General features: G+C 38.6%; 1 protein-coding gene across 1 annotated transcript in view; it reads left to right on the top strand.

Annotated features, from left to right (window-relative positions):
* Positions 1-1,209: 1,209 nt before the first annotated feature.
* PDE8B (phosphodiesterase 8B) overlaps positions 1,210-16,673 on the top strand; it is a 43,835-nt gene continuing 28,371 nt past the window's right edge. Inside the window, exons 1-4 of the mRNA XM_081318727.1 lie at positions 1,210-1,239; positions 1,831-2,021; positions 4,334-4,393; positions 5,846-5,903. Of these exons, the coding sequence (XP_081174853.1) occupies positions 1,213-1,239; positions 1,831-2,021; positions 4,334-4,393; positions 5,846-5,903 (336 nt within the window). The 5' untranslated portion in view covers positions 1,210-1,212. The remainder of the gene's footprint in view (positions 1,240-1,830; positions 2,022-4,333; positions 4,394-5,845; positions 5,904-16,673) is intronic.

Genomic DNA, 16,673 nt, shown 5'->3' with positions numbered 1-16,673 from the left:
CCTGCCTTCAGATGCTTTGAAGAATAGGTTGGCCCCCTCTTCTTTGTGGCAGCCCCTTAGATATTGGAACACTGTTGTCATGTCACTGCTAGTCTTTCTTTTCATTAAAGATTTCATTAAAGTTTCTGATTGCAATTAAAAGTTCTGGTTATCCTATAAATCCCTATATAAATGACTCCTAGCAACTGTTTCTTCAGGCAGTTCTTCATTACTTGGCAATAAAGAACCTATCAGGTATGATGTCTGTGGCAGGGCAAGCTCATCTAAAGCTCATATACGGTAACTGTCTGTGCCTAGTAACCTCACTTCATTGGCAGTGATAACAAAAATGTTGTCTGTCTAAATACACAAATGTGCAAATAATTCCAAGAAGCTTTTGAAGCAGCTGTATGAACTTTCCAAAGGATGTGGCTCCTTTAATCATCTGAAGCAGGCATGTCAAACTGCCGGCCCGCGGGCCAGATGTGTCACACTAAAACTGCACCCACCCCATTGCTGGCAATGGGGAAAAAGTTCTGAAATGTTGCGTGACATCACGTGACATCATGAGTTTGACATGCCTGATCTAGAATCAAAATGATGTACTATAGTGGTGCTTCATATCTTTGGAATAAAAATCTCTTTGAACACTGACAACTAGTTTTCTATATAGAGAAAGGGCCTGTTAGGTTACACTTGAAGTGTTGTACCTGACATTTAAATTGTGTGAATGGAACAATAAGCAAGACTGTTCTGACAGAATATGTTTATGAAATCACAAGCCCCAATCACTTCCATAGTCTTTTCCTGCCAGAAGAACAGTTAATCTGATTTGTTACAAGAGCAAAATGTTATTTTGACTGAATTGTTCTAAGAATAACAGGAAGAGTTCCTGTTTCAGAATTCTCAATGAATAAGCCATTGATAAATTTTTCTAGGCTGATAGTTTTTGCTCCCTAGCAGGAAAGTCCAGAATTCTGAAGTCTATGCAAATAGGGAAGAATAATCCAGTAGACCTGAGTGTCATTCTTCTGGCTTAACACAAAAAAACCTTATATGACAGTGCTCTGTTTGAAACCAGGACTATAGAGAAAATAATTATTTTTTTATGCATTAGTTTGATCATTGCAATGAAATGCCATTAATATTGTAGACTCACAATGGGACAAAACAAATTCTTACATATTGCTTTTTTTTAAGCAGGCTTCAACTATTGAGACAGAAATTGGACCTATGAGATTGACACAAGATCCTATTCAGGTAGGACTTCTCTTATTTGGCAATAAAAAATCTATCTGTCTTACTTTACCAATAAATATTAAGTGCTGCATTTCCAAAAAAGTGTTTTGTAGGGAGCTTTTTTACTTTGAATCAAACAGAATCCTTTAAAGATACTTGGGAGGTATCTCCTGGAAGTTGAAGGAAGTCTACTGATAGAAAGCCTAGATGTAGCATAATTTTATTCACTGAACTGAAAGGGGGAGGTACTGGCATCATTATCTTCTGGACCAATAATGATATTAATAGAAGTGAAATGGACATAGTTAAGAATAGAAACTTTACAGATACATTCATAAGCCCATGCACATCCCTTCAACAATATAAAGCTTATGTATTTAAAAGCAAAAATAACATTCAAATATGTTTAAAACAGTTTTTTTATTTCTTGCTTTTGAAAAGTGAATGTGTCCCTGGGGGCTCTGAGGATATTTTTTTAAAATATATATATTTTTAATACTAAACATTACTGGGTAAACTATACAGTGAAAGAAATTAGTTTAATTGTATTTTTATTTTATTATTATTGTTTTAAATCCATAGTAATTTTAAACTATCCTCTGTATTTTATAGGTATTGTTAATCTTTGCAAAAGAAGACAAACAGAGTGATGGATTCTGGTGGGCTTGTAATAAAGCTGGGTATAGGTGTAACATTGCTCGGACACCAGAATCAGCATTTGAATGCTTTCTTGATAAACATCATGAAATAATTGTCATAGATTATCGAAACCCCAGGCACTTTGATGCAGAAGCCATCTGTAGGTAATTACTTATTCTTGTATGTCATATGACCCCGGCAGAATAGGAAAATACTATTATGCAATTTCTATATTCACTTCCTAACTTCAGTGGCAAAACTGTTTCTGGACAATTGAGCAGGACTGTCATATGATGAGATGTTCTTTCATATGAAATCAGTGTGTGAAATCTCTGGAATATAAAAAGTTAGATTTTAAGGAGAAGGATTTATCAATTCTCTGCATAGGGCATTCGTGAGAAAGAGGTAAAAAAAATCAAGGTGATAGCTGTGATTACACAATTAAAATGCTGCACCCTTTTTACATGTGTCACATGTGCAACATATATGAAGAAGCAGCAGGAGTCATGGCAACTTTCCACTCTGTGAAGGTCCTAGGAAGATGTTTTCATATGTCAGAATCCTATGGAACTATGGCATTTCTTCCTTATTCTTTTTCCAATGACATGCATAAAGTGGAATAAAACACATGCCTGAGAGATGGCTGTCTATAAACCAAAAATAAAATCAGGAGTCCTGCTGAGAAAGTAAAGATTATGATGACTAAACTGGGTTGCTCTGACCATTTTTAGTGATGGTTGGGTCAGATGTATCTATATTGCAGATAGTTACACAGCAATGCAGTCAATGATCTGATGCTCCAAAATCCATCCATTAAGGCATTTATGAAATTCAATTCCTATATAAACAAGAAAAGTACATTTTATTGATGATCGCTGACCAGATGGATGAAACATATGCAAATGCAACAAAAGTAACATAGAAAATTAAACATGAGAGTAAAATCAAAACCAGAAATAATTCACTTATGGGGAGAGAGAAAAATTACATTAATCTGTTGATAAAAGATAAGGGGATTCAGGTTTTTATCTCTGGACCCTGGATCTCCACACATGTTATTTATAGCACTGGCATCATTAGTAATCTGAATAGTTTCAAATATTTGGTAGTTATTCTGCTATGCTATGGCAAATCCAACAGTGTATTTTCATGACTGCTAAACACAATTCGTCTGTGAAATATGTAATATTGATCTGACAATGGGATAAGAGGAATGAGATCTATATTTCATCGTCTATGCCAGAAAAGTCTTTTAGAAGGTCCATGTTTAATATGGTTCATGTTGTTGTTGTTAGTTGCGAAGTCGTGTCCGACCCATCGCGACCCTATGGACAATGTTCCTCCAGGCCTTCCTGTCCTCTACCATCTTCTGGAGTCCATCTAAGCTCAATATATGGTTCATACATCTCTGTAAAAATTGCAAAATAAGACAGTGCCTACATCCTCTGTTGCACGAGAACCATAGTGGCAAAAAAGTTCAAAACAGTGGATCTTATAATATTTAATAACTGAAGGTAATATGTCAAATCTGGCTAGGAAAAATGCTTTGGGACTCTGATTGGCAACAGTCAGCTGGACTGGCATAGAGGAGCACAATTAACTATTTTTCCAGATTCTAATTTAGAAAATAGATTCTGAAGTATGCACAAACATGTAATTTGTTGTTCCACTTCATATACTGCAAAAGATACAATAGATGTTTTGCTTTAACACTGTGTCTAAGCTCTATCTAAAACTCGTATCTTCAGCATTAGGTACATGTGTAAAAAATCTTGACACTCAAGCTTTTCAGGGTACAGCAGAAGAATGATGAAAATGAGGCTGATATTGCTTTTCTTGGGAAAGGACACGTGGTCCATATTTAGGATCTTGTCACAAAAATCACTGTTTTGTTATTATAAGCTGAGTGGGATAAATGAATAATCAGTCAGCATGAGCTGTGGTAGAACCTTGATCTTGCCAGCTTTGTAGAAACCAAAACTGCATATTCGCTCTCTGACTGCTGACCACCATCCATAAGGTCCATATAATGTTTTAGTTCAATTACTTCTGAGACAATATCCTTCTAAAGTTCTAATAAGGGAGAGTTTCAGCCAATATCATTTATTTAGAATTCAAAATATAAGTTTAATAAGGACTCTCTTCTTATTAGCCTGTATAACTGCAGACATGCTTTTAGTATATTGGTTCTATGTGATCCAATCTTGTTTGTCAAGAATTTGTTTCAATTTAGCAGAAAATTTATTTTCATCTGGCTTTTTTTTTTAGCAACCTAGGTCTGGCCTTTCATAAAATAGAACAATGAGACAGGTAAAATAACATCTGATTTGCTTGCTCTCTTTACACTGTGTAAAGAGAGAGGGAGAGAGAGAGAATGACATTCAAATAATTATGCATCCCATCTTAATATGTGGTTGGTAAATTTTTGTTAATAAAATTGTTTAATCAAATATGGCCTGAAATTTCTTCATTCCAGGTCAATTCGTGCTACAAAACCTGCTGAACATACTGTGATAATAGCTGTTACCTTGCAAATGTAAGTATTTGGGGACGTATGCTTATTTATATACTTTTTTAATGGTTATAGTTATATAGTGAATAAAGTATCTTTGCATCCAAATTCATGGTATTGTGGACTAAGGTGTAGCGTTTTGTGATTGATTTAAGCTCCCATTTTCACAATAGACAGTTTTAGTAGAACATTATAATAAAATGCTATATTGAAAGGAATAAGTAGCAGTTTGTCATGAACATTTTAGTAAATGTCAGAGGCTCAGCTGAGGCCTCACAGCTGCATACAGCTCTGTAAAACCTATGGTGTCCACTGAAGACCACCAATATTGCAGTGGTTAATGAGACAGAAGAAGATGTAGCTCTCAAATATAATTAAATTTGATTTTAATTAAATGTAAATATAATAAAACCTAGCTTTGTTCTAGCCAAAGGTAATACTTTCTGGACTGCCATTCTCAATGTGTCATTGAAATTCAATTTTTTCTTAGCCTAGAAAATGATCCGCACCATCAGAAGATTCTTTTAACATATAAATCTTTACATGACTGAAATTTCATTCAGAAACAAGTAGGACGTGTCATGATTGCTCCTGGAAGGAGACTTGCACATGAACTGAGATCAGAGCAAATGAAGCTAAAGCTCACTCTTGCAGCAAAGTTTCTGACAGTAAGAGATGAGTTAAAATCTTTTAGCAATAGCAATAGCACTTAGACTTATATACCACTTCACAGTGCTTTATAGCCCTAAGCAGTTCACAGAGTCAGCATATTGCCCCCAACAATCTGGGTCCTTATTTTACTAACCCTGGAAGGATGAAAGGCTAAGTCAACCTTGAGCCAGTGAGACTCAAGCTGCTGAACTGCTGGCAGCTGGCAGTCAGCAGAAGTAGCCTGCAGTACTACATTCTAACCACTGCACCATCGAGTTTTACCATCAAACACCATGCAAACTACAGCTTCATTGAATTTTTAGTAACACATAAAAAGACCAAATTCTATAAAATTCACAATAGTTGGGAAGCTGAAAGAACAATAGTAAATACATCCATCATGATTTATTATTTGTGAGTTCAACATGACTGTTTCTTTGGCAATAAGGAAAGGTGTCTCTCCATGTCCCATGTTTTTTCCTGCGGCCTCCAGAGCTTCTCAGAATGATTTTTGCAAAATTTGGCAGCAAATGTAGGGTTAAAAAAACAACAACAAAGGCCTGACACACCTATTCTGATTTTTTTAAAAATATCAAGGAAAGAAAAAACAAACATTTCAATCTTGTTCTCTCTGATGATGTTACTACAGTTCTGTTATTCCTTCTGTAGTCCATAGAGACCTTAACCCCCCCAAAAAAAATACAGCCACAAAAAGGATTTTTCAGTCCCTTGAACGATTGATACTGTGCCATCAAGTTGGTGTCAACTCTTAGCAACCATATACATTGACTCTATTGACTGATAATATATTTTGTATTTCTGTAGATCTGCAGGTCAGGAAGAAGCTTCTGTTCTCCCACTTCTCCATGCAGGATTTAATAGGGTATGTTAAAGTTATTGTAGATTGCTTAGGCTAATAACAATTGGTTTATCAACCTTCATGTCAACATGACACTCATGTTGCCATGCAAGCATTTGTTGCATGTGACAACTGTGGCTCCTTCAGCTCCTCCACATTTTAGTTCATAAATAAACAGCTAAGTTATAGATGTATTATTGCTGGCTAGATGTAAGGAGGTGAAAAGATACTGACAAATACAATTCTACAAGCCTGGGCATGATTTCCTGTAAAAGAGACCAAGAAAAGCCACTGATTGCTGATTGGAAAAGAAACCAAGGAATTGTTTGGCATTTTGCCTTCACAATCACTATGTAAAGAGAAAACAAGGCTGGGTGGTAGGGTTAAGAAGGAGGATCATATCTTTCCTAGCAGTTTGTTGGACTGTGTAAAAGAGGCAGTTTTTGGGGAATTTTTTTAAAAAAAGAATATTTTTAAAAAATATGCCACATGAGGAATCATTGATTTAGCATCACAGCTTCTGTTACTAAACAAGGCAGTTATTAAGTGACTTGTGCCCAATTTTATTACCTTTTTGCCATGGTTATTAAATGAATCACTGGTGTTTTAAGTGAATCACATGGTCATTAAGCAAATCTGGCTTGACTTAGTTTGTTAGAACACTGCTGGGAGGGTTGCAAATGGCAATGACATGTCCCTGGGATGCTGCCACTATCATAAATACATGCTAGTTGCCAAGCATCCAAATTTTGATCATGTGACCTTAGGGATGCTGCAACAGTTGTAAATGGGAGAGGACAAATCATAAGTCACTTTTTAAAAAATCAGTATTGTAACTTGGAATAGTAGCTAAAATAATGGTTGTAAGTTGAGGATTACCACTAAATGATTTAAACCTCAGATATCTTGCTCAATTTCATTCTTGAAAATGTACTATTTTACTTAGTTATCTGTTTTTGGAACATCTTGATAGGTGAGGTTTGTTCCGTTAAGCTTACATTCTGTTTTTTTTTCTGAAACAACAAAGCTTTAGCTAGCCTTTAAGCAATTGATGTTACTTTTAAAAATCAGTCTCCGTTCTAACTTTTAGTTCCATCTTTTTAGCATATGTATCTTCCTGTTTTTGTAGTATACCATATGGTCCTGCAAAAATATTGGATTTATTGGCTCCATATGATGTAATTTAAAACTATACTTACTGATATATTTGTTGACCTCTCCCCTCACATACTTATGTGTACAAACTACTCTGATGACATTTATGTCTTATTACATACACCACTATTTTTCTCTCTGAATTGGATTTTTTTTTCTGAGAATGCTTCAGCAGGAAACATTCTCTCCAGCCACCAGCCATCATTATTCATCAGACACATTTACGAGCTATCTGGAAAAGAGCTAATATAGTGAAAGGGAAATAGAAAAGAAACTAAGACTTAGGAAATTTCCCAGTAGGATAAGAAGAAGTGAAGAAACTTCAGCTCAAGATAACTGAAGAGAGCATCAGGAGGTGTTGTGAAAGCCTATAGGACAACCTAAGGGAGAGAGAGAAGAAAAAAAAAAGGAATTGTGACGGTGTGTGTGTCTGTGTGTGTGTGTGTGTGTGTGTGTGTGTGTGTGTGTTGAGGGGCTTTTACTCTGAATGGGATCATTATTTATTTATTTATTTATTTATTTATTTATTTATTTATTTATTTATTTATTATATTTATATACCGCCCTTTCCCGAAGGACTCAGGGCGGTTTACAGGGTGATTAAAACAAAAAATACAAAAGTTAAAAACAGTTTAAAAAATTATATCCATCCCTGAACAAATAAAACCCCAGTTAAAATTAAAATTAAAATTAAAATTAAAATTCTCAGCCTGGGCCAGAGAGCTCGAAGAGCCAGGTCTTCAGGTCCCGGCGGAATGAACGGAGGTCGGGGGCAGTCCTCAGCTCCACTGGCAGCTGGTTCCAAAGGGCAGGCGCACCCACTGAGAAGGCCCTATCCCTGGGTGTTGTCCACCGGCAATCTTTAACCGGCGGTACCCTGAGAAGACCCTCGCTGTGGGAGCTACTAAAACTCTGTAACACAATGCTATAGTATAGAGGCAGGGCTTTTTTGTCATAGAACACCCAGAACGGAGTTCTGGCACCTTTTTTGGATGGAACCTTGTAGGGTAGGCAAGACAGGTTGTATGACATGTGTGAGTTCCGGCACCTTTTTCTTTTACAAAAAAAGCACTGTATAGAGGTAAACTCGTATGAAATCAGGGGTAGACAACACATTATCTACTGGAATCCCAAATGACTCTAAGTAAAAAGTAATATAAAACTGACTTTTATTTCCTCAAAAAGGGAAAGTGCCTGGTGTAAAAGAAACCCCCTCCCCCGAATCTCTAGCACCCAATGCTTTTGGATCCGATAGGAAGGGTCAATGTACTCAGTTAACTAAAATGTAGGGTGAAGAAACAATTGCATGTAGCAAACTGATATTTTGTGGCTGGCCATCCCACCTAAACATTTGATGAAAATGTGTATAGGCTCTAACATTCTATGTCTGTCCACTGAACCCACAAGGTTGCTTACCCCTGCTGAGAACCATCTCATCCTCCACTGGCATGAATCATATACGCTGTTCCCTACCAACTGAAATTTCTTTCTTATCTTCCTTGCATGTTTGTACACTTGTCATCAGAGTAGCAACAAGGATAACCAACTTGTTCAGACAAAGTCCCCTGCCATCATTTGCCTGTGCAGTATATTTCATAAGCAGCAGGAAAAAAGATAAGCATAACGAAGAATGGACGTTAACATAATTATTGAATTACGCCTCAGTGATTAACCTGAACTGTTGTTTGTCAAGGAGGAAAGAAACTGAGACTCCCTCCTTCCCTATCTGATAAATATCCTTCTTTCCTTCTAAACATAATACTTTATAAGTAATGTTCATATCATAAATAGAAAAGTAAATTAAAAATATCACACTTATCAATTAATAAAACATAACAGTATTTTTGTTATCTAATTCTGCAATCTGTAATTCTTTACCTTTTTTGCATATGGTCAATAAATTAATAAATGTTCATCTTTTGCTTGAATGTGTTGGGTATTTGTTAGTTGCGAAGTCGTGTCCGACCCATCGTGACCCTATGGACAACGTTCCTCCAGGCCTTCCTGTCCTCTACCATCTTCTGGAGTCCATTTAAGCTCACGCCTACTGCTTCAGTGACTCCATCCAGCCACCTCATTCTCTGTCGTGCCCTTCTTCTGTTGCCCTCAATCTTTCCCAGCATTAGGCTCTTCTCCAGTGAGTCCTTCCTTCTCATTAGGTGGCCAAAGTATTTGAGTTTAAGCTTCAGTATCTGGCCTTCTAAAGAGCAGTCAGGGCTGATCTCTTCTAGGACTGACCGGTTTGATCGCCTTGCAGTCCAAGGGACTCGCAGGAGTCTTCTCCAGCACCAGAGTTCAAAGGCTTCAATTCTTTGGCGCTCAGCCTTTTTTATGGTCCAGCTTTCACTGCCATACATTGCAACTGGGAAGACCATAGCCTTGAATATACGCACTTTTGTTGACAGGGTGATGTCTCTGCTTTTTAGTGTGCTGTCTAGATTTGCCATGGCTTTCCTCCCAAGGAACAAGCGTCTTTTAATTTCTTGGCTACAGTCCCCATCTGCAGTGAACTTGGAGCCCAGGAAAATAAAATCTGTCACTACCTCCACTTCTTCCCCATCTATTTGCCAGGAATTGAGAGGGCCGTATGCCATGATCTTGGTTTTCTTAATGTTTAGTTTCTTAATGTTGGGTATAGTAGACACCAAAGACAGTGTTTTATTTGTTCCTTCATTTATATTTACCAAGCTAAGCTGATCTCTACAACATTACTAAGTCCATTAGTTTGGATTTCTAAGCAAAAATAGATACTGTTTAACATACAACATAATGTTTTCTAATTTTACTTTTCAACGAATTGCATCCTTTGGTTGCTATATTTTAACAATCGGAATTATGCCATTAGATTTCTGTTATACCTAATGAATCACACGTGAATTTCTGAATGGAGAACTCAAGCTCATCTTGTTTATTTTCCATACTCTGATTTTTAGATCAGAGTATGGGAAATAAACAAAATGAACTCATACTCATAGAGGTTATGCACTGTATGGGCCAATGAACTTTGTAGGTCAATGTTCTTTCTGGCTTCTTCCACAAAATGGTTTTAAAAGCTTAGTTTCACAAACACTCCCACATTCTACAATATACAAATGTTCATCCAAGGTCCTTATTTCAGGATTTTGTTTCAACTCTAATCAAGCTTTGAGCTTGTTCTGGCAAACACATATTTATCTGTCCTTATGAAATGCAACCCATTTCATGCCAGCAAACTCATCACCTGGATAACTCACGCCATATGCCAGAAAGAAAATATCTTCCATTGATACCATTTGCAGAGCGAATCTTTCACTTGCAGTATTCTTATATCTATTTCTTCTCCTCTTTCACAGAGTGGAAGGATGGATTATAATTTCACCTGACCTGCAGGATCTTGAGTTTCTTTTCATGTATCATTTATCCACTTATATTTTAGGAAGGGAAATTGCTGGTGGACTTGATAAATGGAGATTCTATATATAGTTAGACTGCATTCTCCCCTGTCTTTTGTTGCAATGTCTCTTTTCTTTGGACTAATAAAACCTTGCCCATTCTCATTAGGATGTCCTTTCGGGCGTACTGTACCTGTCAATTTGGTGGCTAAAAGCATTTCAAATGCATCTCCTGAAGATTTTGGCATCTGTGCTAAGAGATACAGTCCTTCAGATGATCACACATTGCAAGGTGTACTGAGCATTTAAAGTTAACACAAATCCTGAAATTATGCCTGGAAATAATTGCAGTCCGTGTAGGCTTTTCATCATGGGCATAGCTTACTTAGTATTGGACATGGTTAGTAGCCTAACTGCCATAATTTGCAGCAGCCATTTTCCAGACATATTTCAAGAGTATCTTTATCAAGAGCGTATTACAATACTCAAGTTGTGATGCCACAAAGGCATGAACAATTGTTGCAAATCCAACAGCTTCAAATCCTATTTATATAGATATTATTTCTATTAATTATGACATTGCTTACTTTTAAACAATACTGTTCCTGAGGTGCAGCTATCATTTGTGCATGCCTATTTTATTTTTTTATTAGATTTAAGTGCCGCTCCTCTCGTCGAAAGGGGAGAGTATTATATAGAGTGGTTGGTGGAGGCTACAGTTATGACATGAACATAGATATTTTTCAAGTCAAAACAGAAATAAAGAATATGTGATACACTTTTAATGTTACATTTCTTTCATTGTGTTCCTCTGAAATTTCTTCAAAGGTTTGTATATTGACTCTGTGACTGTTTGTTCTTATTTAGGGCAAGTCACATCAGAAATAGTATTATTCATTGAGATTGCCATCAAAGTTATGTGTCCTCTTAAAAGAAGCCTTTTTTCCCATTGTTGTTGTTGTTGTTAGTTGCGAAGTCGTGTCCGACCCATCGCGACCCTATGGACAATGTTCCTCCAGGCCTTCCTGTCCTCTACCATCTTCTGGAGTCCATCTAAGCTCACGCCTACTGCTTCAGTGACTCCATCCAGCCACCTCATTCTCTGTCGTCCCCTTCTTCTATTGCCCTCAATCTTTCCCAGCATTAGGCTCTTCTCCAGTGAGTCCTTCCTTCTCATTAGGTGGCCAAAGTATTTGAGTTTTAGCTTCAGGATCTGGCCTTCTAAAGAGCAGTCAGGGTTGATCTCCTCTAGGACTGACCGGTTTGATCGCCTTGCAGTCCAAGGAACTCGCAGGAGTCTTCTCCAGCACCAGAGTTCAAAGGCTTCAATTCTTTGGCGCTCAGCCTTTCTTATGGTCCAGCTTTCACTGCCATACATTGCAACTGGGAAGACCATAGCCTTGACTATACGCACTTTTGTTGACAGGGTGATATCTCTGCTTTTTAGTGTGCTGTCTAGATTTGCCATGGCTTTCCTCCCAAGGAACAAGCGTCTTTTAATTTCTTGGCTACAGTCCCCATCTGTAGTGATCTTGGAGCCCAGGAAAATAAAATCTGTCACTACCTCCATTTCTTCCCCATCTATTTGCCAGGAATTGAGAGGGCCAGATGCCATGATCTTGGTTTTCTTAATGTTTAGTTTCAACCCAAGTTTTGCACTCTCCTTCTTCACACGCAACAAGAGGCTCTTTAGTTCTTCTTCACTTTCTGCCATTAGAGTGGTATCATCTGCATATCTTAGGTTGTTGATGTTTCTTCCGGCAATCTTAATTCCAACTTTTGATTCATCTAGCCCTGCCTTTCTCATGATGTGCTCTGCATATAAGTTAAATAGGCAAGGCGACAGTATACAGCCTTGCCAGACTCCTTTCCCAATTTTGAACCAATCAGGGGTTCTGTGTCCAGTTCTCACTGTTGCTTCTTGGCCCGGATATAGATTTCTCAAGAGACAAATAAGATGGTCTGGTACACCCATCTCTTTAAGGACTTGCAAGAGTTTGTTATGATCCACACAATCAAAGGCTTTAGCATAGTCAATGAAGCAGAAGTAGATGTTTTTCTGGAACTCTCTAGCTTTCTCCATGATCCAGCGTATGTTGGCAATTTGATCTCTGGTTCCTCTGCCTCTTCGAAATCCTGCCTGTACTTCTGGTAGTTCTCGATCCACATACTGCTGGAGTCTAGCTTGTAGAATTTTAAGCATAACTTTACTAGCATGAGAAATGAGTGCAATGGTGCGATAGTTTGAACATTCTTTGGCACTGCCTTTCTTTGGAATTGGAATGTAAACTGATCTTTTCCAATCCTGTGGCCACTGTTGAGTTTTCCAAATTTGCTGGCAAATTGAGTGTAGCACTTTTACTGCATCGTCTTTTAAGATTTTGAATAGCTCAGCTGGGATACTGTCACCTCCACTAGCTTTGTTGTTGCTCAGCTTTTCTAAGGCCCACTTCACTTCACATTCTAGGATGTCTGGCTCGAGGTCAGTGACCACCTCATTGTGATTATCAGGGACGTTAAGCTCATTCTTGTATAGTTCTTCTGTGTAATTTTGCCACCTCTTCTTAATCTCTTCTGCCTCTGTTAGGTCCCTGCCATTTTGGTCCTTTATCATGCCCATTTTTGCATGAAACGTTCCTTTCATCTCTCCAATTTTCTTGAAAAGATCTCTGGTCCTCCCTATTCTATTGTTTTCTTCTATTTCTTTGCATTGTTCATTTAAGAAGGCATTCTTATCTCTTCTAGCTATTCTTTGGAATTCTGCATTTAATTGGGCATATCTTTCTTTTTCTCCCTTGCCTTTCACTTCCCTCCTTTCCTCAGCTATTTGCAAAGCTTCCTCAGACAGCCATTTTGCTTTCTTGCATTTCTTTTTCTTTGGGATGGTTTTGGTTGCTACCTCTTGTACAGTGTTGCAAACCTCTGTCCATAGTTCTTCAGGCACTCTGTCTATCAGATCTAATTCCTTAAATCTATTTGTCACCTCTACTGTATATTCAACAGGGATATGATTTAATTCATACCTGACTGGCCTAGCGCTTTTCCCTACTTTCTTCAGTTTAAGCCTAAACTTTGCAACAAGAAGCTCATGGTCTGAGCCACAGTCAGCTCCTGGTCTTGTTTTTACTGACTGTATAGAGCTTCTCCATCTTTGGCTGCAGAGCATATAGTCAATCTGATTTCTGTGTTGACCATCTGGTGATGTCCATGTGTAAAGCCGTCTCTTGGGTTGTTGGAAAAGAGTGTTTGCTATGACCATCGTATTCTCTTGACAAAATTCTATCAGCCTGTGCCCTGCTTCATTTTGTACTCCAAGGCCAAACTTGCCTGTTATTCCAGTTATCTTTTGGCTTCCTACTTTAGCATTCCAATCCCCCATGATGATAAGGACATCATTTCTGGGTGTTAGTTCTATAAGGTGCTGTAGGGCTTCATAGAACCGGTCAATTTCATCCTCTTCAGCACCGGTGGTTGGGGCATAGACTTGGACTACTGTGATATTGAATGGTTTGCCTTGGATTCGAACTGAGATCATTCTGTCATTTTGGGGATTGTATCCCAGTATTGCTTTTCCTATTTTTTTATTGACTATGAAGGCTACTCCATTTCTTCTGAGGGATTCTTGCCCACAGTAGTATACCTGATGGTCATCTGAATTAAATTCACCCATTCCTGTCCATTTTAGTTCGCTGATACCTAAGATGTCGATGTTCAGTCTTGTCATCTCTTGTTTGACCACGTCCAGCTTTCCTTGATTCATGGATCTTACATTCCAGGTTCCTATGGAGAAAAAATCTTTACAGCATCGGACTTTCCTTTCACCACCAGACATATCCACAGCTGAGCGTCCTTTCGGCTTTGGCCCAGTCGCTTCATTCTTTCTGGTGCTACTAGTACTAGCCCTCTGCTCTTCCCCAGTAGCATATTGGACGCCTTCCAACCTGAGGGGCTCATCTTCCAGCGTCATATCGTTTTGCCTTTTGGTACTGTCCATAGGGTTTTCCCCCTTCATGGATTACTGCCTTGTCGTGGCGAAGGGGCTTGCGTAATTCAATGAAGCTATGAGCTATGCCGTGCAGGGCCACCCAAGACGGACAGGTCATAGCCGAGAGTTCTGACAAAACGTGATCCACTGGAGAAGGAAATGGCAACCCACTCCAGTATCTTTGCCATGAAAACCCTATGGACAGTACCAAAAGGCAAAACGATATGACGCTGGAAGATGAGCCCCTCAGGTCGGAAGGCGTCCAATATGCTACTGGGGAAGAGCAGAGGGCTAGTACTAGTAGCGCCAGAAAGAATGAAGCGACTGGGCCAAAGCCGAAAGGACGCTCAGCTGTGGATGTGTCTGGTGGTGAAAGGAAAGTCCGATGCTGTAAAGATTTTTTCTCCATAGGAACCTGGAATGTAAGATCCATGAATCAAGGAAAGCTGGACGTGGTCAAACAAGAGATGACAAGACTGAACATCGACATCTTAGGTATCAGCGAACTAAAATGGACAGGAATGGGTGAATTTAATTCAGATGACCATCAGGTATACTACTGTGGGCAAGAATCCCTCAGAAGAAATGGAGTAGCCTTCATAGTCAATAAAAAAATAGGAAAAGCAATACTGGGATACAATCCCCAAAATGACAGAATGATCTCAGTTCGAATCCAAGGCAAACCATTCAATATCACAGTAGTCCAAGTCTATGCCCCAACCACCAGTGCTGAAGAGGATGAAATTGACCGGTTCTATGAAGCCCTACAGCACCTTATAGAACTAACACCCAAAAATGATGTCCTTATCATCATGGGGGATTGGAATGCTAAAGTAGGAAGCCAAAAGATAACCGGAATAACAGGCAAGTTTGGCCTTGGAGTACAAAATGAAGCAGGGCACAGGCTGATAGAATTTTGTCAAGAGAATACGATGGTCATAGCAAACACTCTTTTCCAACAACCCAAGAGACGGCTTTACACATGGACATCACCAGACGGTCATCACAGAAATCAGATTGACTATATGCTCTGCAGCCAAAGATGGAGAAGCTCTATACAGTCAGTAAAAACAAGACCAGGAGCTGACTGTGGCTCAGACCATGAGCTTCTCCTTGCAAAGTTTAAGCTTAAACTGAAGAAAGTAGGGAAAAGCACTAGGCCACTCAGGTATGAATTAAATCATATCCCTGTTGAATATACAGTAGAGGTGACAAATAGATTTAAGGAATTAGATCTGATAGACAGAGTGCCTGAAGAACTATGGACAGAGGTTCGCGACATTGTACAACAGGTAGCAACCAAAACCATCCCAAAGAAAAAGAAATGCAAGAAAGCAAAATGGCTGTCTGAGGAAGCTTTGCAAATAGCTAAGGAAAGGAGGGAAGCGAAAGGCAAGGGAGAAAAACATAGATATGCCCAATTGAATGCAGAATTCCAGAGAATAGCTAGAAGAGATAAGAATGCCTTCTTAAATGAACAGTGCAAAGAAATAGAAGAAAACAATAGAATAGGGAGGACCAGAGATCTTTTCAAGAAAATTGGAGAGATGAAAGGAACGTTTCATGCAAAAATGGGCATGATAAAGGACCAAAATGGCAGGGACCTAACAGAGGCAGAAGAGATTAAGAAGAGGTGGCAAAATTACACAGAAGAACTATACAAGAATGAGCTTAATGTCCCTGATAATCACAATGAGGTGGTCACTGACCTCGAGCCAGACATCCTAGAATGTGAAGTGAAGTGGGCCTTAGAAAAGCTGAGCAACAACAAAGCTAGTGGAGGTGACAGTATTCCAGCTGAGCTATTCAAAATCTTAAAAGACAGTGCAGTAAAAGTGCTACACTCAATTTGCCAGCAAATTTGGAAAACTCAACAGTGGCCACAGGATTGGAAAAGATCAGTTTACATTCCAATTCCAAAGAAAGGCAGTGCCAAAGAATGTTCAAACTATCACACCATTGCACTCATTTCTCATGCTAGTAAAGTCATGCTTAAAATCCTACAAGCTAGACTTCAGCAGTATGTGGATCGAGAACTTACTGAAGTACAGGCAGGATTTCGAAGAGGCAGAGGAACTAGAGATCAAATTGCCAACATACGCTGGATCATGGAGAAAGCTAGGGAGTTCCAGAAAAACATCTACTTCTGCTTCATTGACTATGCTAAAGCCTTTGATTGTGTGGATCATAACAAACTGTGGCAAGTTCTTAAAGAGATGGGAGTACCAGACCATCTTATTTGTCTCTTGAGAAACCTATATGCGGGTCAAGAAGCAACAGTGA

Source organism: Vipera berus (genome assembly GCF_964194415.1).
Source record: "Vipera berus genome assembly, chromosome: 2".
Lineage (NCBI taxonomy): Eukaryota > Metazoa > Chordata > Lepidosauria > Squamata > Viperidae > Vipera > Vipera berus.
This window is presented reverse-complemented; position numbering and strand designations above follow the sequence as displayed.